Source organism: Corvus moneduloides, chromosome 12, assembly GCF_009650955.1.
Source record: "Corvus moneduloides isolate bCorMon1 chromosome 12, bCorMon1.pri, whole genome shotgun sequence".
Taxonomy (NCBI): domain Eukaryota; kingdom Metazoa; phylum Chordata; class Aves; order Passeriformes; family Corvidae; genus Corvus; species Corvus moneduloides.
Genome location: NC_045487.1, coordinates 4,012,652 through 4,035,938, shown reverse-complemented (window position 1 = coordinate 4,035,938; position 23,287 = coordinate 4,012,652). Strand labels below are relative to the sequence as shown.

General features: G+C 37.7%; 1 protein-coding gene across 2 annotated transcripts in view; it reads left to right on the top strand.

Moving 5' to 3' along the window:
• Positions 1-23,287, top strand: part of CDH13 (cadherin 13) — a 449,036-nt gene that overhangs the window by 180,036 nt on the left and 245,713 nt on the right. For both annotated transcript variants that reach the window (XM_032121641.1, XM_032121640.1), the window contains exon 4: positions 7,269-7,385. In XM_032121641.1, the coding sequence (XP_031977532.1) occupies positions 7,269-7,385 (117 nt within the window). The remainder of the gene's footprint in view (positions 1-7,268; positions 7,386-23,287) is intronic.

Sequence of the window (23,287 nt, the reverse complement as noted above, 5' to 3'; positions counted from 1 at the left end):
TGCGATATGTGTTCTATGTGTTCTTTCTCCTTGCTGGGCATTAAAGAGGCTCTCTTGAGTTTTGGGTTCCTCCAATATAAGCAGAGAAATTAGTCCACTCAGTGGAATATTGAGAGCAGGAATATTGAGAGCAAGAAGTAAAGGCTTTGTGTCCATGCTGTCCAATGTATTTTCCACGTGGCTTTGGTTAAGTCTCAAAAGATTCATATTTTTGAAAGTTTTTAATTACTTCAGATCTCCACTGTGTTTCTGGTATTATTTTCAGTAGCAATTTGGTATCTAACCCAAAAGCAGATGATTTCATTAAATGAGAAAAGAAAAACCAAACCAAAACCTCCCATTTCTAATGTGAGGTTTTATTACAGGGCACTTTTCTTAAGACTTTTATACCTTGGCAATGGCATCAACAAATGCTTTCCTTATTTCAGTTACATTATTTAAGGTACTGAGGGTTTTGAGACAGCTTAAGGACTTTTTCATTTCTTCTGGCAAGCTGTAAAAGCAGTCTGGTTGTGTTTGTTTTGTAACAAGTGTAAGCACGGCAGAGATGGAGAAAAGGGTATTTTTACCAGTGATAAGTGATGTGTTGCTAATGTATCCTGGTGAAGACAGAGGCAGAAGGTCAGCCATTGTCTTCCTCCTCAAGCCTGTATTTCAGTGCTGTTTGACAGATGAGGCAGTCAGAGCATATTTGGTTGTTTGTGTATAAGGGACACCTCATTATATTTAATGAGCAGTGTTGAACCAATATGAGATTCCTGTAAGAGGGGGTGATTCACACATAGTTCAAAACGAGAATAACATTCTCTAAATGATGACAAAAAAGCATGAAATGTAAATTTAAAAAAATGTACTATTCTCAGTACAGGTAACTCCCATGGCTAAAGCAAAGTTAATGGTACTTTGTTTTCATCATAGAAAAACTTTTCCCTGCCACAGAATAAGGCATGTGTGTAGATAAATGAAATTTATATTTGGATAGAAACAGGACTTTTCCATCACAAAAGATACTGCAGAAATTCAGGGCAATAATTGAATGAATTATTTCGCAAAGCAAAAATTCAGATGTATCTCCACCATAGTTTTTGTCACCTATGCATGAAAAATACTCTAGAATATATTAGCACTAAAATAGTTCTGACTAACACGTGACCAAATGGTTTGAACAAGAACAACTTTTTTCACCTATGCTCTTGACTCCTCCAAAGGTAACAGGAGCCTCCATCTTATAAAAATACCTCTGGCCCAGGCAGATGGATGGCCCAGGAGCAAAGCTGTGGGCTGAGATGACCAGGTGTCTCTGCTGTTAATGAATATATCAGATTGGACAGTGTGAGGCTCTGCCTCTCCCCTTACGGAACAATTATAGGAGTAGAAACACCCAGATTAATTAAATCAAGTTTCACCAGCAATTTCCATGACCCAGATGTTGTATCTGACCATACTTCACAAGCCTAGAAGATTTTGTTCTCTGAAATACCCAATTCCCCTTAGCCAGCTGTATTTTAGCTGGATTTGCTCTTCACAAGCACACAAAGTGATTTTTAGGGTGAAGTTTATGGGCACTGAGGACAGACTACTTTTGAGCAGATGTTTGTGTGAATGCCGCTGACCTTTACATTTCTTGAATTTATTCATTGAGTTCATTATTTGTTTAAACAGTTGTTCATTAACTTACGAGTGAAGTTCCAGCACATTTCTTAGATTTTTTAATATTACTACCAACATGAGAAAATATTTTTTCTGGTTTTGCACATACTTTAGAAATAATTATCTTCAATACTGCTGATAATAACAGTTTTCAGGTGATAGAAATAACATACATAAAGGAATTAAGTATTACAGCGTGATTTAAAATTTCAGCTGAGAATTATAGAAAAATTGTTCCTTTAAGTTCCCCTGTGTTGGAGGTTTTTCAGCATTTTGTGGAGGTGTTATTTTGTAGGAAAACCAAAATACCTCAGACTACCACATCCCATTCCCTATTTCAAATGAACTTTGCTTGCAACAAGCATCCAATTAATTTTATTTTTCCTATTTAGGACTGACCCCATTTTATACCATCAACCTTCATATATAAAACCAAATAAATGACAAGAAACTCAAGCACTTTTCTGGTCACCATAGTGGATTACAGATTGCCACTCCAGTAGTGTTTCCAACCCTTATTGTGACAAATCGATACCAGAATTCAGCCACCTTATTCCCATGACAAGTTCTAATGAAATTTTCTTTGCCAAGAATAATGGTTTGTGCTGCTGGAGAGTGACTGGGCCATTCATTCAAATATTCAAGCTCTGCAAGAAGCCCTGGTGAGAAGAAAGAAAAACAAAACAAAGAGGAGAGTTCTCGAGGGATGTAGGGAAATTGCAACTTGCATGGCTTTGTAGTTTGGGAAGACTGGCATCTCTCACTTAAAGTTTAGCCAAAATACTGGAAAAATGAGGAGGCCACGTTTGGTGCTTGTTTATTTTGAACAGAGAATCAAACTTTATTGCCAGTGAATCAGCTAAACTATGGCTGAGCTGATTCCATGTCTAGAAGGGGAAATTAAGGAAGTCAAAAAGAGGGTGTAAAAGTTGGTTATGAAATCGCGGCAGTGAAATGATAGTTGGATGCTGTGAGAAATGAGACAACTCTTAGTTAAAAATTAAAATAATTTATTGAAAACAGAAAAATTGAAAAATTACAGAAATTGGAAAAATATAAAAATTTGGGATCCCATGGCTCGATAGATGGTATACCCCAGAAGCGCAGGGATTTGAGATCTTCTGGCTGAGACAGCACTAGACCTCAGGTAGAGAAAAAGAACTTGCGGTGCTGGGCTGGCTTTTGGCTGGTCCAAAAGTAAAAATTACTAAAGGCTCCTTAAAAGGAGTAAGGCTTTTAATGCCCAGCACCAACATCCACCACAGCTAGCCTGCAGAGAGAGAAGGGGACCACCTCTCTGTCTCGTTGTTTTATAGTGCCTTTGCTCCGCCCCCAGTCCACCCACAGTCTGCCCACAGCCCGCCCCTTCGGTTTAAAGTGATTGGTGCTTTCCCTTTGACAGATCATCTCCGTCCACCAATGGCTCATCATTGTCAGAGGGGTGGTATTAGTTGAGATAAGGGTGCTAAAATGCCTTCATTAAAATTCAGGTTGCCGTGGAGCTTGCCTACAAGATAATGGCTATGGGCTAAAAATAGCTGCTGGCTGTCAAAACTGGGGTTTTTGGCCTTGGAACCAAAGTGCAAGTAAAAACACCTAAAAAAGTATTAAAATACATCCAACACATCTTAAAACACTTGTAGAAGTATACAGTAAACACAGGAAAGATAACTCTTATGGCGTACAGGTGGTTTGAAGTTTGAAAGGGGAGCATAAGTTGGGATTTTTAACTGGGGAATTTTTAACTGGGAAGGGTGCAACTCTCTTAATAAACTACTTTGAACAATTGAAAACACTAATAATGGAACTTGATTTTTGTACCTGGGCTGATGGGTTAATTTTAGCATTCAATTTAAAAATATTTAACTCAAAATTAATTAATTAAAGCACTTAATATGCAAAGACCAAGCACAAATAGGGATTTCATGTATGACAGATTCTGATCATAATCTACTGACCATGAAAAGTGTATTTCACTGACCATGTGAAATATAATGATCACAAATGTGGTATTGTAGTTAAGTAGTAAAAATAACCAACCTGATAGGATTCCTCGCCTACCATCTTTGTTTAAAAAAACGCACCAAAACAGTCAAAAAGATTAAACTTTTATTTTTGGTGCACTTTTTTTAGGTAGGCATGTATTCATGATATTATACATATTTTAAATTTTGCCTATAGATGGATGTTTGTGGGCACACACCTTGATGTTTCTGTATTTCATATGAGGCAGCAGCTGTGGGAGAAGCAGATATGAGCACAGCCATCAGCTCTCTGGGTGCTGGTGGGACACATCCACCTGGGACAGGCCATTCCAACCTCTCCAGGTTCCTGGCATGGTTGGAGTTGTTGTAGCCGCTGCAGTCTTTGATCAGCTGATTCCAGGAAAGATGATGGAGAACTCCTTTGTGGGGTTCACTCATGGAGAGGTCCAAAAGACGGCTCCTGTGATAGTGCCAGCCTGATATTTTAAGAAAATTTGAAGCAAAATTACCAACTCTATCTGGAGTAATTTTATATGCCTTGTGAGTTGCTTCTCCAAGAAATTGCACAGGCGGATCCAGCAAAAGATATTATATATATAATATATCCATCCATGAATGAGAGTTCTTTAGTGCTTTAACTGTTGAGTCAGGTGTTCAGTGCGCATGTAATTTCAGATTCCTTGGCTTCTGCTTTTACACTGACTGAGGATCAAACCTGCAGTTGCAGCTGCTTGGCATTAAGCAAAATGTTTTTCCTTTTTCCCTGTTCTTTACAAATGGGGAAATCATTATGATAACCACAAAGAGCAGTGAATTATTCAACGTGTTGGTGAAGTACTCTTGACCTTTTCTTCTCCTCTGCTTACCTGCATTCCCTAGTGGTGCTTTTGGCTACTCATTTAATCAGTAATTGCTGTTAGACAACAGGGGATGATAAGAAAGAAATCATCACCAAGAAATCACTATTTAGAAAAACACAGTGAGATTTGAAGTATTAACAGTATGAAACACACTCTGAGAAATAGTTATATTTCTGTGTCCAATCTGCAGAACTTTCTTCTCCATAAAACAGGAAAATTGTCTTAGAAACAAAAGACAATAATCTTTACTATTTTTTTGTTCTGAATTTCTGCTCAGAAATCTGGATTTAAAGGCCTTAAGTCTTACCATCCTACTGCTTTCCTTTAGAACTTCACTTTATATTAATGACTCACTGAATATAATTTGGGTTTTCTTTCCATTTGAGAACCTTTGGGAAAGTGGAAGGATAACCTGTCATGGGAAAGTGATGAGTTAATTGCTTATGGGTCTATAACTACAGCAACTGTGGGACCTAGGTATTGAACAATCTGGAAATTCCTTTTGCTCCTCAACCTATCACAGAAAGAAATGTGACACATTCAAGGTCATGTTGGATGGGACTCTGAGAAAAGTGATGTGGTGGGTGATGTCCCTGCCTATTGCAGGTGGGACCAGATGGCCTTTAAAGGTCCCCTTCAATCCGAACCATTCTATGACACAAAGATAAGCAAATCTGGATGTGTTAATTTGCAAAGACCTGGGAGTTCTGCCCTACATCTTCCTGAGTTGAAGGAAGACCATGACAGCAGGAGCAGGAGTGAAAGGTGTGCTCAGATAAATGCTACTGCTGCTGAGCTAAAGAACTGGGATTTCCTTATGGACATCCTGGGAGTCACTATTGCTCCTCAGGATCACCTCAGGCACGTGTCAGCCCATCTGTGTTTACAGTGTAAGTGATTTTGAAAGCTTTACTGCTTGGTGCATTTGCCTTTGGTCAGGATTCAACTCTTTTCACTTGACACTTCAAATGTTTTTATCTTGAACTTTCTCATGAATTTTTATTAAGGAAAATTCTCTTGGGAGAGGAGTTGAAAGACAAAAAAAGGGACCCGAGTGGCCTTCAGACTGAAAGATTAGAGAGAAATGGCAAAGCCTTTGGGAGAGCTGGGAACTCTACCAGAGGGAGCCTTAAAAAGTTATGAAAATTGGCAACATTGCAAGAAGAGATTCTCTGCATGGTTCCCGCTGCTCTTTGACTTTATCATGACTAAAGCAAACTGGTGAAAACTTGAGTTTCCCTTGCAGCTGCTGTTTGTTGTCAAACTTGAGAAATGATGATAAAACCTGTAGAGGTAGAGCAGAGTTTTGTTGGTGAGAGGCTCGTTAGACGGGAGGCATTGAAACAGATGGAGGCAGCAGCAGCTTGTGGAGATCTTGGCTGATGGATCCAGATTTTGCCACCAAGAAAACTCATTCAGCTCTGAAGTTTTATAAAATTACAGCCCAGGAATGGAGCTTTCCTTATGTAATGAAGAGTCAGTTATTAAAATGACAACATGGATTCCAGAGCTGTCTGAAAACTTAGGGGTTTGGAGCTTCTGCATTAAGAGAGCAAAGTGTTATCTGTAGGATATAACTGCCTGATTGGAATTAGACATTTAATTCAACCTGTGATTTTTTTATAAAACTCTCATGGCAACCTGAATGAAAAGCAGTGATCGAAATATTTTTCAGTTTTACAGTTCCCAATACACTACAAATCTGTATTTTGTTGTTGTTGGGTTTTTGTTTAGTTGGTTTTGTTTTGGTTTGTTTGTTTGTGGGTGTTTGTTTGTTTTGTGGGGATTTTTGTTGTTTTTTTGTCTTCCAAAAGAATGCTTGGACCGTGGGGAGAGCTTTGGGAGATAGGGAGAGGCTTTTTCTGACCTTGGTAGTAACTGTGTTTGGAGAAGAGAATTGCAGACATTGTAGGGGGAAGCAAAGGAAGGAGGGTGGTCTCTGGGAAGCTGCAGCTCCTGCAGAGAGAGCACTGAGTGGATCAGAGAGCAGAAGGGAAGAGAGCAAAGGTGTGGTGGGCAGAGTTTTCCAGGGGCCAGAGGCCACTGTGGAGAGTTCATTGTAGCTCATAAAGTGCTGAGCTCCCTGAAGCTCAGATAGAAAGAAACACTCCAGAAAATGCATCAGAAAAAGAAGTCTTGTGTATAAACCACTTCTACTTTTGTTCTTTCTGACAGCACAGCACGAAGTTTTCTCTAAGAGAAAGCAAACCCCAACACAAAATTCCCAACAGCAATAACCTACTAGCTCATATTTTAAGTTACACCTGGATTTTGGTGTCTAATTTGAAGTTACAAGCTTTTGGTGTTTATTGAGAGTTCATTACCTGCAAACTGTGTTTGCAAATTCGCTCTAAATTCTGTTTGATTGAAAGCCTGGACTGAGAAGTGACTGAGTGTGGATGATGTGAAAATTATGTAAAGACATTTGAAGTGGTTTTTACTGGTCTTGTGCAAGTATTTGAGGTAACCCAGACCTTGCTTAAGGCTTATGATTTAAGCAGTCATCAGATTAGGATTACAGACACACCTGCTTCGGTTTATAACTTGTTTACATGAGTACAAAATTAATACGGGCTGTCTACAGTTACTGAAATAAGTGCAGCAACCTGAGAGATTAAATACATGGTTTGATACATTATCACTAATTGCTGGAAAATGTATAATACTAAACTTAGAATCTGGTGGTTCATGGTAATTTTGACTAAAGATGCAGGGAAAGGGAATAACTACTGAATATTTGGAAGCTTTTCTAACTGGTCTTTTTCTTTTTTAGGAAATCTTAAAACTAGAAGGCAACCTTGGAATTCCAAGACAAAAAAGGGCTATTTTGGCAACTCCAATATTAATTCCTGAAAATCAAAGACCTCCATTCCCCAGATTAGTTGGCAAGGTAAGTCAACAAAAACTGGATTAAATTTTGGTATTAAGTAACTGATCTATTGCTCTTATAGTTCTGCAGTGCCTATCACATTGGTAGTAATATCCCAGATTTCTTCCCACCCTCTTCCATCCCTTCTGCTTGCGAACACTGAATTTTTGGATCTCAGGCAGTCTGAGTGGCTCTGTAGAAGTTCCTTCATTAAGAAATTTTTATTGGGAGTTTAGTATGAGAGTTCTGGTAACTGAGGCTCCTTAGGCACAAGGACACAAACCTGGCCCTGTTTGTGCTGCAATGTTTCCCTGGCAGCTTGTCGTTCCTGAAGTGCTACTTGGGGATCACGAGCGCCTTAGAGGATGTACAAACACAGAAATGTGAGAGCATCTGGCAGGCTATTTTTCAAAGGCCCTGAGAATCCTGTCCTCAACTAATGTTTAAATTATAGGAACTGCAAGAGATCAGCACCTTGAAATACTTGGAGCTGTCATAATTTTTACAATCCTTTATGGTTTTTTTTTTCATCATAGCTCTAATTTAGGTATCCAGATGATTATTTTGGCTGGAGTCTATTGCAAATAGAAGGAGAGATTATGTATGTGTCAGGGGATACAAAAATTTTACAGGTATTTAAAATAATGGAATGACATATTCTAGGTCAACTATGGTAATTTGCAACTGAATGTTCAACAAAGCATAAATCAAAAGGTTTGGAGTCTCAGACATACTGATGGTAGGGAAGAAATTCAGTCAAAATCAGTGCTGAAAATAAAAGCAATTACTTCAGGTCTTTTTGACTTGTCACAGATCTTCATAAGATACACTCTGAGGTCTTCCTAACTACAATGAATGTCTGTACTAACCCGGAGTACTGGTTCCTGTACCTGTTTCAGATCCTGTGCAAACTGCAGAAAAAGTTGTTCATCTCCCTCCCTCAAATTTAGAGGTTTATTGTCAACTTTCCATAGCTCCATGAATTTAAAAAAAATCACTTAGTTGCTCACTTCTGTAAGGTGTGAGGAATGTGGTTATTTCCTCTTTCAAAATATTTTGGGGCTCATCTTCAGAAGCCTCAGCAGGGCACCACATGGACTGATGGATCACAGCTTTTGCTGGGCATGGATTTCTCTTGAACCTCAGGTTTGCCATCTCTGCTCTACTGTAATCCTTGCAGAAGGACATTGCAGATTAGCTGTGCTTTCTGTGGTGTTTTAGGAAAGAGAAAAAACATCCAGAGAATGAATAAAATGCAGGTTATAATAGAATTTTTAAAATGAGAAGGAATATGAAGCTGTCCTGACTGAATGAAAGAGATGATAGTGATAATTTCAGATATGACTGTTCTGTTTGATCCTGCCACGTGGTCCTGTTTGGATGTTCACGTGGAAGTCAAGTTTGCAGTGTTATTTTCCCTTTCTTTCTTATTTTCCCTTTCTTTTCCCTGCTTTAGAAAATTACCAGTGTAGTTTATTCATCTCTCCTGACTTCCTCTTGCTTTCCACCTCATGCTGTGTTTGCTGGAGTTGCACAAGTTGTTTGGAAGTGATTGCAGCAGCCAACAGGTGAAATGATGATTAGCACTTAGTGGGGAGCAGGGCAGATATGCAGAAAGAAGAGAGCAAGGGGAGAACAATTAATTGAGTTTTATCCCACAGCTAGGAAACAATACCATAAAGAAAAAAAAATAGGGATTTTAGAGGACTTCATTAATGAAGTTTGGTTTTTTATGTATATATCAGGAAGGAGATACTGCACTGGACAAGTGAAAACACTGTTTTGTTCAAATTAATGACAAAAACTCCAATTAGTATTTAGCTTAACAAGGAAGTACATGTGTAGAGTCTGTTCTCTATGCTGTTACTGGCTTTCCAGCATCCCCACTCAGGAATTGGATTATTGCCTTGCTGTTTCCACACCCTTCACTAGGGTAGGTCTTAATTAAATAACTATCATAGACATGCTGTGTTTGTAGGTGGAGGAATCTCACCTTTTAGCAGGATTTAAGATTTTGCATATCGTGCTTTGTGCCTGAGGGAAAACACTGAGAATAAAATATTTTAATACAATCTGGATAGTGTGGGCCTTTGTGACCAGATGGCCCAGGCTAAAACTCTTGACTGTTATTGATGTGTTTTGTTTAGCTCTTGCTGATAGAGCACAGGGATATGATAGTCAGTTTTTAGTCTCTCTCCATATGTTACCTTTCCAGTTTATTTGTCCACATCAAGTCAAATGAAGTACAAAACAGTGGGATGCAGGATTATTTTGTACTTACACTGACAGGTTATTCTCCACTACACCATGGAAATGTTTTCTAAGACACTCTAATGTTTAGAGTGGTGGTTCTGTGCATCTACAGAACAGTCTTTTGGCAACTGTGGTGATGATGGTGCTTTTTGAAATTTAATCCTCACACTAAATGCAGAGCTCAAAGAGCAGGAAGGGAATTGTGGAGATGGTCAACAAATCCCAGCTCTTTTTCCACACATTAGAAGAGGACACCTGCAAAGTGAGACTGTGTTCATCCAGGTTTAGAGGCTTTGCCCTGCATGTTATTGATGAAGAAATGGTGAATCAAGGATTCCATTCTTTCATTTAAAGGAATTGTCCTGCATAAGAATGAGTATTGTAATTGTTGGCATGTAAAATCTGGAAGCCATGAGTGGCCTGGTGAAAATTGGCAGGACATTTTATGCTCAGTGAAGGGCAGAACACAGAGAGACGTACACAGGAGACTGCAGGAAATTACTGAATAAATTAAATGCAAAACTTTTTTTTCCCATAAGAAATTTTTCTTATGGTTATATGTCTGTTTTTCTTTTTGTAAGGGGAGTGGGGATGAAGCAGGTATTTTGGATCAGAAACTACTTATACTTCCTGCCTCTGATCTGACTGTTAGCTGCAGTTACATGGCAGGATTGATCCTAGCAAAAACTCAAGACTAAAAGTGGTCCAGGCTTGCAAAAATCTTTAAGATCTATGAGGAAGTGGGTTTTTTTTCCTCCTCTGAGATGTGAATTTAAGGCAAAGAGCAAATGCATCTTGTCTGTTAAAGCAGCAATAGAAAAACTCTTGAAGAGGGGAGGAAGCTGAAGAAAACTGGATGTAAAAAGCTGCTGGAAGTTTGCTATTTTTGAGTGGCTATCTTAGTGCAACTATTTATATACAATAAATTATATGCTTCACAGAAGAGAATTGTCATGGACTAAAGAAGCAGCTGTAAAAAATGTCAAACTTCAGGCAAAAAATTGAAGTGTCAAAAGAGATGATCATGATCTGCCAACCTGGGAAGAGAACCTAGAGAGAAGGTTCATAGGCTAGAGGAAGACATGAGAAACACAGGAGAGGAGCAACAGTGAAATAAAAGCTGAATTAAGAAGTGCTTTGGTCCCACTGGAAGATTAGGCAGAAAAAGAGGCAGAGTCTAAAGAGAAGGGGAGGAGGAAAGGACCTGGCAAGGATGGGTGTCCGAGCCTGGAAGATAAAGCTGTGTGCTCACAGAGGAGAGAATGATGTGCAGAAAGAGGAGCAACACCTCAAAACCTTTCCAACACCATGAGAGAGATCTGCGTGACTGCTTATCCACTGCTCAGCTGGGAAAGGTCTGAATCCCAATTCTCAGCCTGAATCTTTGTTTTAGTTACTAAAAATGATGTGGAAGCAAGAGAATGTATTTCTCATGATGGAACTAGACAAGGGTCTACAGGAAAAATCTACTGGATTTTTAAAAATTATGTTTTAATATCCATTTGCTTGTTTTAAAATCTTCACCATGTCAAATGCAGTGATTGTGCTCTGCCAGAGTAAGCTCAGAAAACAGGACGTGGTCATCAGCAAGAATTCTGACTTGTCCAGAAGATGAGAATGTTTTGGTGACAGCTGAAGAAGTGCGTGAGGAACTTTGTCAGAGAGAAGATGGAATTACAGAGGCACAAGGAATTCTGATTTCTTGAATATGTCTGATGGTTTATAAGGAGAGCATTCTGCTAAAATATATCTATAATTCCATGTGGGAAAGGCATATCCACAGAGGAGGATATAGAAACAAGAAGCAAACAAGGTAAAAAAGTGTACAGGTGGAGAAGGGTGTTATTTATGTATAGTACTTAGGCAATAAATAAAGCTCTTTCAAATCCATCAAGAAACAAAGATTGGGTTTAGAGAAAAATCACGTTGTGGTAGAGCTACAGTAAGATTGGGCAGAAATATATATGAGCTCAATTTGCTTGGCCTAGCACAAGCATTTTCTCTAAATCCAGATGATTTAAACAAAAGGAATACACTGGCGTAATAACTAATGGATATAAATTTTGGCATAAGATTAAAAGAAAAGTTTCTGGTACCCGGAGAAGAGGAATTAATTTCCAACAGCAGTGCTGAGGAGGGAACACAAAATTTGATAAATATGTGATCACAGTTGCATAATACAGCTGCTGCTGATCCTGACAGAACAGACACCTCGAGATTTCCTCCCGCTCTGGTGCTCCTGAGGATGTGTAAGACCCTGCTGAGCTGGGCCTGAACGGGCGGCTGGAGGTGTGTCAGAGTTTAACATCTGATTAAATTCATGGCTTGTATGGAGGAAAGGCACAGTCCTGACCTTCATGGAAAAACACCAACCTACCTCAGAAGGAAAGTAATGAAAGGAGCAGCACTCCATTAAATTAAAGGGCTTTCATTGCAAGTACATGAATTATTAAGCTACAGCATATTAATTTTCATTAAAGGATATGTATTTGGTGTCCTAACAAACCATTAAGTGAAAACAGCACTTTAAATTTGTTGCTTTTTTCTGAGAGGTCTCTCTCCAACCTTCTCTTTTTTAAGAATACTGACATTCACATAAGCAATTCCAACAGAACACATTTGTTTTCTTTCAGCTGATAGAATTTTATTGAAAAAATTTGTTAGAATTCACTTGTTTACTTAAGACTTTCAGAAAAATCACACATGAGTTGTAAAAACTGGAAAATAATAATTTACCATTATTTTTCAGTGTTTGGTGTTGCTAATAAGAATAAAAGAATTTTAAAACATTTGGGGAGTACTTTCTAATCTAGTTACTATGGTTACAAGTTTGTTGGAGATAAAGCAGTTATATGGCAATGATGGAATCGAATTTTCTGAACAGTATTGATATATCCAGTACCTAATTTCCTGCTTCATAATAAATCATGTTAATGACCTGAAGGAAAGCAGCAAACAGAAGAGATTTTCTGCTCTAAAGCTGTTCAGCAAAGTATGCTGCAGTTTAACTGCCACACTTTGTGTTAACCTTGGTTTCAGAACTTGGTAATTTTAAACTGTGTTGCGAATTAAGGTAGAGGTGAGAAAAAAATCTGTCCTGCCAGAAAATTGCCTGTGTAAAGTAACTAAGATGAAATAAAACCCTGGCAAGCAATTTTTCATTGGCCCACTAACTTAATTGTAGGTTCAAATTTAAAATGTTTGGATTATTTTCAGACATAACAACCATCTCACCTAATGATGCCCAATGTTAGACACCTTTCCATGATGTTGTTCTTCTTAACTGGTTAATGATAATCACCTGTGAAAAAACAAACCTGAAGCATCTCCCCAAAAGTCCAGGCCCGTTCCATCTTTCTCGCCCCAAATAAACTCCCAGGCTGAGGTTTCAAGGATCACGTGTAAGGTGTGAGTCTGTTCCTGGTTTTACTGTGAATGGGGAGTGACATTGACAGCAGCAGCCAGAAACCCCCTTGTAGGGATGGAGAATAAGAATGGCCATCCCCTAACTCCGTTCCCTCTGGTTTTCATGGAACCAGACTGATTTTCTGATAACTTTCATCTTTACAGTCTTCCAGAATGACCCTATTATCCTGAGTTGACTGATGGGAAGTTGTTGTTTTCCGCTTTGGCTTTCTTTCTGTCTTGTTTTAATTCAGTTGTTTGGAATAACCACTCAACCTGCCCAGTTTCTAGAATCTATTTTCTTATTGAATGTATATTTTTGAGCAGAAACTTGGTCTCTGCATTCTTAGTAGGGCCAAATTTTAAACTTAACAAGATGTAGAGCCTAATTCTGTAATCTTGGATTGGTAGAACAGGATATTTGGACCCAGGATTTCTGCTTTCTTATTCCCTTTAATTTGTAAAGTTTCTTCCTACAAATCTACTTAGAGTAACACTTTGGTTTAAGTGGGATGAGAGATGCACCAGACTTATCCAGCTTTATTTAGCAGAGTGCTGTGTTAATATGTTACCAGTAAAAACATAAAAACTGCATAATATCAAAGTCAGGGGAGAGAACACAACCACAGAGCTTCCTTTAAATCAATTAAGATATTTATTTGATAGCTGTGAACTGATTCATACTGCTTCAAATGTGATTGTTTTCCTGTTCCATTCCAAATAATTCCTCTGGTTTCTTGTTATACAGTCAGCTGTTAGCAAGTTTATAATATAATATAAAGCAATATCCAAGTGAATGACATTTTAGGAACAAAATTAACTTATCCCTGCCAATTTGCAAACTAAATACTGTCATACTGTCAACTTTGGTGCTTTCATTAATGAAAGACTTTAATAAAGGCATTTTGCAGACTGGTCTGGCGACAAATTTGATATTACCAGCTGTGGCTTGTTAAAATGGTATTAAGTAAAGATGGTTGGCAGAGCATTTCCAGAAGGAAAAATTATGTGTATTACATATGGCTCATCTGTAAGGTGGAGTAAATAGCTGTCACTCAGGGAACAACAGTAATTTTCTTCCTTCTCTCTGACTGCTGATTCTCTTCAATGGTTAATTGAAGAGAATTTTAACCTTTTTGTGTTTTGCCCTTGCTTTTATCATACATGGATGATTCCTGGGTTGTTTTTTTTGGGTTTTTTTCTTGCATTTTAGGGTGATGTATAGCAAGAGATCAATGGAGTGAATAAAGGTTTACGATGCCATTATCCATAATGACAGCTGTGTTTTAATTCAGGAAACATTTTCCCTTCTCATTTCCAAAACATCTGGTGCTCTTTTCCAGCTGCCCTCTAAAGGCACCTTTTTTAACCTTTCTGGTTTATCATCTTTTTCATTTACTGTGCAACCTTGTTGGCTGAATTCAGAAATGGACTCCGTGAGCCATAGTCTACAGGGCAGAATCATGGAATGCTGAGGTTGGAAAAGATTGCTGGAATACCTAATTTTGAAGTTAATGTCATTCTACTCGACCTATTTTTCTTTCAGGGTCAAATATATAAAAATGTAAATTATTTTATTGCAATCAATGATTCGCTGTTGCCCTAAAATTTTTAATCACAGAAACCCCTCTATTAAGCAATTTCCTTTTGCTTGTGTTTGGAAAAGAAGACTAGTTTGACCACTCCACTTTCTCTAAAATGACTCACAAAGAGAAAAATCACTTTCTGCCGCTGAAACTTTGCTTAAACAAAGGCAAATTAAGAATTCAGAGAACTGTATTTTTGGATTAGCCTGCTTTCTGAAGTTCTGTATTTAACTCAGCAAGAGCCTTGATTTTTTGTTTGGCCACGATGTTCCTTAAAATTTCTCAGGCTGTTTATGAAGTTTTGGTGATTATTAGAATTTACACCTTTGGAGTTTAAACACAGGACTCATGCCCTCCATGCTGTATTTATACGCACATAATACACATATATATATAGATATATACACACACACATTCCAGAGGTGCACAGCAATAAATGACTTGTACAATGTATTCAGACTTTCATGAACTCTCTTGGTCAGTGCTGTTGGCTTTGTAGGTGTTTTTCTCCCATTTTAATCTATAAGTTGTTGCTGTGAGTTCTTCTCACTGTCATTGGAAAGTCTCCCAGTTTCAGCTGCTTTTCTATCCACAAATATCCATTGCATTGCTGCTCTTCCATACTTTATTTTCCTGCCATGTTTCCATCTGCTTCATGCTCCTGAAGAGCAGGTGGATAACATGGGATAAATATTTATACAAATTCTGTCAAAGAATTGAAGTGGCTGTTAAAATATTTGCACAATTTTGCCGGGGCATTATTTTAGTAATGTTCTTTAACTTGAGTTGCAGTTTAGGACAAGCCTTTGTAAGCTTGTGCTCATCCCTCGGCACGGCCATGGAGTCTGGAAGGGCACACTAAAGCATTTCACTTTCCTGTATCACTGCCTGACCCCAAGCACATTGAAGCTGACAGAAATTCTCCCATCAAAGTGGGAAAGGATTTTTGATAAGGACAACCCTCCTGGGAGATGGCAGGGGGAAAAAAGGACCCTTGAAGGAAGTGTGAGTTATGCTGATCATGTACATATCAAATTCTACTTTATTCTATAAATTTTTAGGGAAAAATTTTAAAGTGCACTTGGCAAACAGGATTTTCATCGAGGTTCAAACAGCTTCAGAAGTTTTTCTTTTCATTTCTACAAAGCATGGACGAAACTATTAAGCTTACATTTCCAATTGAGCTTGAGAATGGATTTGATAATAGGAATCTGTTCAACAATGAAGTCCAGAAATTGAAAGTAGTAGTGATCCCTATAACCCAATAACATGTGTCTTAATATATTTTTTACTTATTAGAATTGGGGAAAAAAAAAAAAAAAAAGCAGTGTAGATGTAGCTGAGCTTGACTACAGCTTGAATTCAAGGACTATATTAATTTAACAGAATTCATGTCCAAGCCTGATTTACAATATACTACAAGTATTTCATGATAATTGAAGTGATGAAAGCTGGTTTCCTACAAATAATAGTTCCCTGCAACAAACCCAGGTGCTCTTATCCGTGATAGCACCTTGAGCACAATGACTCTAAATAATTTCCTCAGCACCACTGGGGTTATTTTCTGCCTCCTGACATTTCCAGATAGGATAAAAGGGAGCAAATCCTGGAGCTGCAGTTGACCTGAGCAGGCAATGAATATACATGTGAAAAATGGAAATTCTTGCTTCCATTCTGTCTCTGCAGGTTCCAATAGGTCTCTTCAGTCTGCATTGCCCCGATTTTTGTGGAACTTCTAGGAACCTTGTATGCTGGATGTTTTTTGGTCAAGTTTGGTTCAAAATAACCAAAATACTTTAAATGAATCATTTAAATGTTTTTTTTTTTTTTTTTTCAGGAGATCAGACTAAAGAATCAGGTGTTTAGCAAAACAGCCTGTCCTCAACAGATCCTTTTCTACTTGACAAGGAAGCCCTTAAATGTTCCTAGAGAAGCTGTTGTAGGGTTGGAATAACAGTTAAATCAGACACATGGAAAAAGCAATGCCTGCAGTGGGCAACTTGCTAATTATATAAAAGAAAGACTGTGAGGATCTGTATGAATTTCAAACAACAAAATGGGCAATGCAGAACATGTTGAAAGTGTGCAAATAGGAAAACATAGTGAATCAACTCTATCCAGTATTACTGTGCTGTTGGGCAAACCTGAATTTGCTGAGGGTCACTGGAACATGAAAATTAATTTGAATTAATAGAATTTATTATACATGGATTATTTTCTTCAAACTCCTATACTATCATTACTGCATTAAGTAATTTTCTTATGAGAATCCTAATTGTTAGTTAATAAATCATATTCTTTTTTCTTTAAAAAAAACCCCCAATAATAATTTAAAAACACAATAATGAAACAATAAGGCTTTGGAAAAAAAAAGTGTAATTATCTGTTAATGAGAAATGTTAAAAACCACATATTTTTTCCTTTAGGGGATGACTGATGAAGGATGTTCTTTGTAAATACTAGAAAGTTACTTTTGTAAGTAGTAGAAAATTGATTGTGTTTATCCCCCAAGATTCCAGGAAGCTTGGCAATTCCAAACTCTTCATCTGAAGAGGTACAGATGTGGTTCAGAGTCACCTGCTATGAGTTCAGGATGTGCTGCTGCTGTTTGTGCCCACCAGCTCTTTTTCTCATGTACCAGAAAACAAGCTTTGACCACATTTTTCATGTTGAAAACTCCCATCCCGAAGAGCCTTTTAATTCTGGGAACAAATGAAGCACATGTTCCCTGATGGTAGCTTCTGTGTATGCATAGGTGTGTATAATTTATAGCAGGTACAATCGAGTCCTGTGCAGCAGAGCCAAGAACAAAAAATAAATTCTTCTTCACATGCTTTTCAAAAGAACAGTTTTCTAAAATTTTTATTGGACATCAGAGTTAATTAGATTTTTAGAACTAGATCAAAATTTCCCCATCAGCTTTTTAAATCAAAGTCTAGAGGCAAAATACAGCTCAGTTGTCATTTTTTGTCCTTCATTCTCTCAAGGAGGGACTCCCTGTTACTTGTGTAATGAACCATGTAGATCCTTATGCAGTAGCTTTCAAAGTAAGAAATTGTTATGTTGAAGAGAGAGAGAAATTATCTCATTGCACAGAATTTAGGAGCAGGATCTGCCATTGGTTTCAGTCATGAATTTACTACAGTCAGGAGATTTTGAGTTTCATAGATCTGGGTGACAACCAAATACCTGGTAAGCAGTTCGTACAAACAGTTTTACTTCTGTTGGAGGATCAAAAAGACTGTAAGAGAGCTCTTCATAATCCCCAACCTCCCTTCAAAAAACAAAAGTCCTGTCAAAGTGGAAAGCTATAAACTACCCGTAAATACTTGAAGTATTTTAGAAAGAAGGGAGGCCGTGCCACACTGCAGATGTTCTCACTGAAGGAAGGGGACAGGAGTCTGAAGGAGCATTTCCAAATGAAGTCTCAAAAGAAATGGATTCAGAGCAAAAGAGAAAAAAATGAATATTATAAAATAGGAAAAAAGCAAGTTTATAGAGAGTTCAAACTGGGATTTAACTCCTGGCTGTGGCATGTAACTACTCCTGCCCCTTGGCTTCACTTGCTCTGGAATTTGGGGGTCTCATCCTTCCCATTCTTTTTAAAAAGCACCCTTGGAAGCCTTGAAAAATGTTTGGAACTAGAGCCCACTGAGTGCCATTCCTCCACCAGGCAATCAGTCAAAGCCAAGGTGTAGCAGTCACCGGGATAGATAAACTTTGGAACGATCATGAAGTGAACAGTCAACATGGATCTTTCTAAGGCAAATCGTATTTCCTAAATGTATTAAGATCTGTGGAGAAGCTGAAGGTGTAGATAAATCTGATCAATAAACCATATATGGGTTTCTCTACTGAGAGGAAATGCTTCCTTCGGCTAAAAATGATTGAAACATCAGTGTGGAAATAGATTTCCATAGGGAACGTTATACCGATAGGTGTTCTCAAGGATTTATACAGTGATTTATGTTGTTTAACACAACAGAAATTATCTGGAAAAGGAGACATTGCAGTGACAGAGTTTGCAGATCATCCAAAACGAGTCAAGGGACTGACAAGTAATGGAAAGATTAAAGTGTTGCAGAGCAATTTAACAGTACTGAAGGTTAGAGCTCGTTGATAATTTTCGTCAAGCATTGTGATATTCTGTGTATTGACACAAGATGTGGAGGCCAAAAGGAAAGGGTGTCCTTGCTGTTATGCCTGAGGGTTTCTGATGCTTGTACAGGATGGCATCGATCACCACTGCAGGGAGAATCCAGGGGCAGATGTATTCAGGAATGACCCCGAGCCATTCCTGTGTAATTTTTGGTTCATCTTTGAATTATTTGTACTGCTCTCTGTAAAGAAAACACACTACAGAAACATTTCAGGGTGGCTGCACAAATAGTTACTTTGCAGTTCTGTATTTCCACAAACCGTGTCTAGTTTAAGCTCTTGTTCTTCCAAATACAATTTCTATCATTCAAATGTGTCTGGAAAGCAGAGAGAAGGGGTGAGGAATGTCTGACTCATTATTTGTCTTCAAATATTGCTTTATTATTTATAGAGTCGTTCTGCATTTCAAAAGCATGTAGGCAATGGTAGAAACAAAAAGCTATTTCTGAAAGCAGTGAGATTGAAGTTACCAAGGCCACATTTTCAGGGGAATTTAGGTGTCCCTTTTCCTTCATCACGATGGTGTGTGTAATCCACAGATAAATGGAGTTAAACAGTTACTTCTGCCATTTCCGATAATTTGTGCACCTCCAGTTCTCCTGTAGTGTAAAGGGAGATGTTATAATGTCTGTTTATTGAAATAGGTGGAAAAGTGCATTGGTCAGAAGGAGCCACAGTCTTGCACCAAGTACAAACCCTTGAATAAACCCCAAAAGGCTCTGGGGAAATTCTGGGTGCTCCCGAATATTGTGCAGTTCTGAAAGTTGCTCAGAAAGAGGTCCCTTGTCTCTAGTGTGACTTCTTTTGGAGAGAATTGCTCTCTTGTGTTTTAGAGGGCTGCTGGACTTTAGGTTGGTTCCTTGCTGCTCTTCCCCTGGGATGCTGGGCTGACACATCCCCGGTTTGCAGGTGAAACTGAGCTGTTCAACGTGCAGGAGTTGTCCTGGAGGCTGGGGACATTTGAACTTGGGGTTTTTGATTGGGTGGTTTTACACTTCAGTTCTACCTCTTCCTCTCCAAGGTACTGCAGAAGGGCTAGATTTAGCGACCAAATTTTCTAATATAAATTTCTCTAATATTTATTTTTCTGTAGATTTAGTTTAATGCTGATATACTGTGCTGTCAGTTGAAAATTCCCAAGATAGGTCAAAGTGGTAGATGTAGAGATGCAGTCCTGATTGATGAGAGATCTGTTTTCTTGCCCATTGATTTCTCTGGCTGAAATTGAATGATTTGCAGTGGAAATGACGTGACTATTCTTTCTAAAGATCAATTTCAAAACCATTTCTGCTCTTCGTATTAGCTGGGGAATCCTGGGACTGTTTTAAGATCTTTCTGTATTCTAAACATATTAAGTGTAACCATAGAAACATACATATTAAGGTGATTTTAATTATTAATAAACTTGGTAGATGTTGATGAATTATTTTTGTACCTCCACAATGGATTGTTGACTAATTTACATTTTTAAAAAGTTACTAATACCATTAAATATTGTTTTACTTCTATTTGAGAATTGTGATCATATGCCTGCAGCCTTAACTTCTGGTAAAAATTAAACAATAGCTGATCCTGGGGAAACTAACTTGCTACATTAATCTAAAGGCTCTTTTTGCCTCATTAATTATTGCTGTGGTTTTACCTTCATTTCCCTTAAATTAGAAGAGAAAAACACATTATTTTAGTTTCTTGCTGAATTCTTTGTGAGGGTGGGTACACTCTTGTGCCTTCTTCTTTGTAGGTGTTAGCATATTATTTGGATGATCTCCATATATTTTAATTCTATTTTCATATGAGACTCACTAATATTTTAGATAAGTCCAGTCCCTTTTACCTGAAAATATGTAGTAAATCTGTAGTAAAACAGGTTCAGTAGTATACGTAATATAATATTTGTTATCTTTGGATGTTTTAGTCATACATAACTGCAGTCAAATATAGGGACACAGCAATTAATTACACCAGAAATAGCTGTTAATGCTTTCATTTGTTCTGAATAATGGAACTACAGTAATGATCTGGGCCTGTATAAACTGGTGAGAATGGATTGGGCTGTTTGTTAGCACTGAGCTGAAGCAATGCCTATGAATACCAGGTGTGTTTTGGATTCCCACCTATGTAATTGAAGTCAAATATGGCCATGGGTGGTTATAGATTATCACTTAATAATGCCACTATCTGTAAGGAGTGGTTAGTATGAAGGGGAAACAGCCATGGAATGAAATCCTGTTTTGTTTTTTGGGTGTGTCTTCTCTTTTCCCTGCATTAGCAGTGTGTCAGTGCCTTGTTAGGGCTGTAAACCCAAGGCCTCAGCAGTGGCTGGGTGATGTTCCAGAGTTAAAGCCAAGGCTCAGAATAGCTGTGGCTACAATGCTGGTGCACAGTCCAGCTGCATCCTCTCTCTGCACACTAACGTGGAGCAGGTACTGGTAGGATATTTGTATTTTGCCAGTTTAAAATAGCACTGGAGACCTATTTTTCTGTTTGACTCCTATTATATTTCTATCATTATAGGATAGCTGACATATTTGTTAAGCACCATAGGATAAAGCCCTGAGAACACTGAATTAAGGGAAACACCAAACCCTTCTTTCCCTCAGCCCTTCTTCCAGACTCTGGCATCACCTTCCCATTTCTGACCAAAGGGTGAGTGCAGGTTGGAACCACTCCAAGGATGCTCTGGCATCAGGATCACTCCTAGGGTGAATCCACCTCCAATCCCCTGTTCCAGACATTACCAGAGCACAAATCAATGGGGCTTTTTCTCTTGGAGCCCAATATTACCCTTGGAATAGCAGACTATGTCAGTTTCATTGCCATTAAACAACATTAAACTGCTCTTTTAAAGCTGGATTTAAAATTGCTTAAGCTTGTTCTGGTAGATAGAACAGAACCTCCTCGACTTCTCAGCTCATTGAGAAGCAAGATCTCGTTACAAAAGAGGGAATTTCTTTCTAACATTTAGAATACTTTATACAAACATTCCCCTTTTTCTTTTTTGCTCTGGTTTATTCAGTGTGAAGACTTTTACTTCTTGAATGTCTTTCTTTACCCTTTATTTTCTTCAATCTCAGCTAAAGTATTAAAATGATTTTTTTCCACACTATTAGCTACATTTACATTCTGCAAGATAAAGAACGCCATAGCCATTATCCACCAATCCTATGGATGTAACACTTTAGTAATTTAACAGCTCAAACTTTCACAAAATCTTACTATTAGCTTTAAATAGTATTTTTTTGACTTTGAACAGTGTTATGGCAAAGCAATTGTATGTGACTGGAAAGCATCTAACTTTGTCAGAGTTAGAAAAGATAAAGCTGTTCCAGGTAGTAGAAAAATATTTTGTATTTAGCCACAAGTAGATTAGAAAGCTCAGAAATTTTTAGTTTTAATTGTATATTAACTGTAATTAAGATTTAAATAATGATAAATGATAAATTCAGAGGCTGATACTAACTTGCAAGTTTATGAAATGTAGTGTTTAAAAAAACCCAAAATCCATTATTTCTATTGCCTACAATTTTTTCTTGGCCTCAGACCACCATTGGGCAAAACCAAACCTTTTATTGTGTATTTACCCTCCGGTTCATTCCTTTAAAAAGTAACTTTTATTCAATTCACTCAATAACATAATTTATATTCTTTTTGTAATATGTGGGTTCTTGAATGTTAATATTTTAATTGTTAATAGTTTGTGATGGAAGCCTAACAATACAGTTGTTACATTAATGAATTGCACTATGGAATATTTTTTTCCCTGCAGTCTTAGATGTCATGAAATACAGTTTTTTAAGGTGTATTTGTTATGAAAAGACATAAATTAGACATTGATGGACTGGGGTTCACAGAACATTGAGAAGCTCAGCTGCATATGGGATAAAAACAGAGATAAGTGACCAAGATGAATGTTTTTTGAAGCTGCCTTCTGAAATTTTATTTATTTATTTATTTAAATGGCAATGTGTAACAGTAACACCTTTTAGGTAGCTTAGAAAGTTATTTTCTAAACAGAATGAAGTACAGATTTTTATGTGAATAGGTTCAGTCTAGAGCTTCCTGTAAAAGTCATCTTAGACTTTGGGAATGTTTCATATTTAAAAGGGGCATTTACAGTTTAAGCTCGTATTTAATAATTACTGGTTGAAACATCCAAAGGTTGCTATGTGCAACCTTTAAAGAATTTATTTACTGAAGCATTAACTAAATTTGTGTTTTTAGTTTAAATTTATTTTATTGAAATCCTTTGCAAATGTGGGCAATGCGGATTCTGAGAATCATTACTGCCCACTATTACATGGCAGTTTTACTTGCTATGTAGTGAAGGGTGAGGAAGAGATCTGTATTTATCAATGCACTTTGAAAACTGGGAAAAGATTTTGAAGAATCTGTGTCACCTGACTTGAAGACATTTTTTCTTATGATGGCCAACAAGACACTGGTTTGGCTGAATTCTGGAATAAGGCTTCTTAAAGGAGATTACTTCAAACTTTAAATACAATGTAATTGATCACTCACATT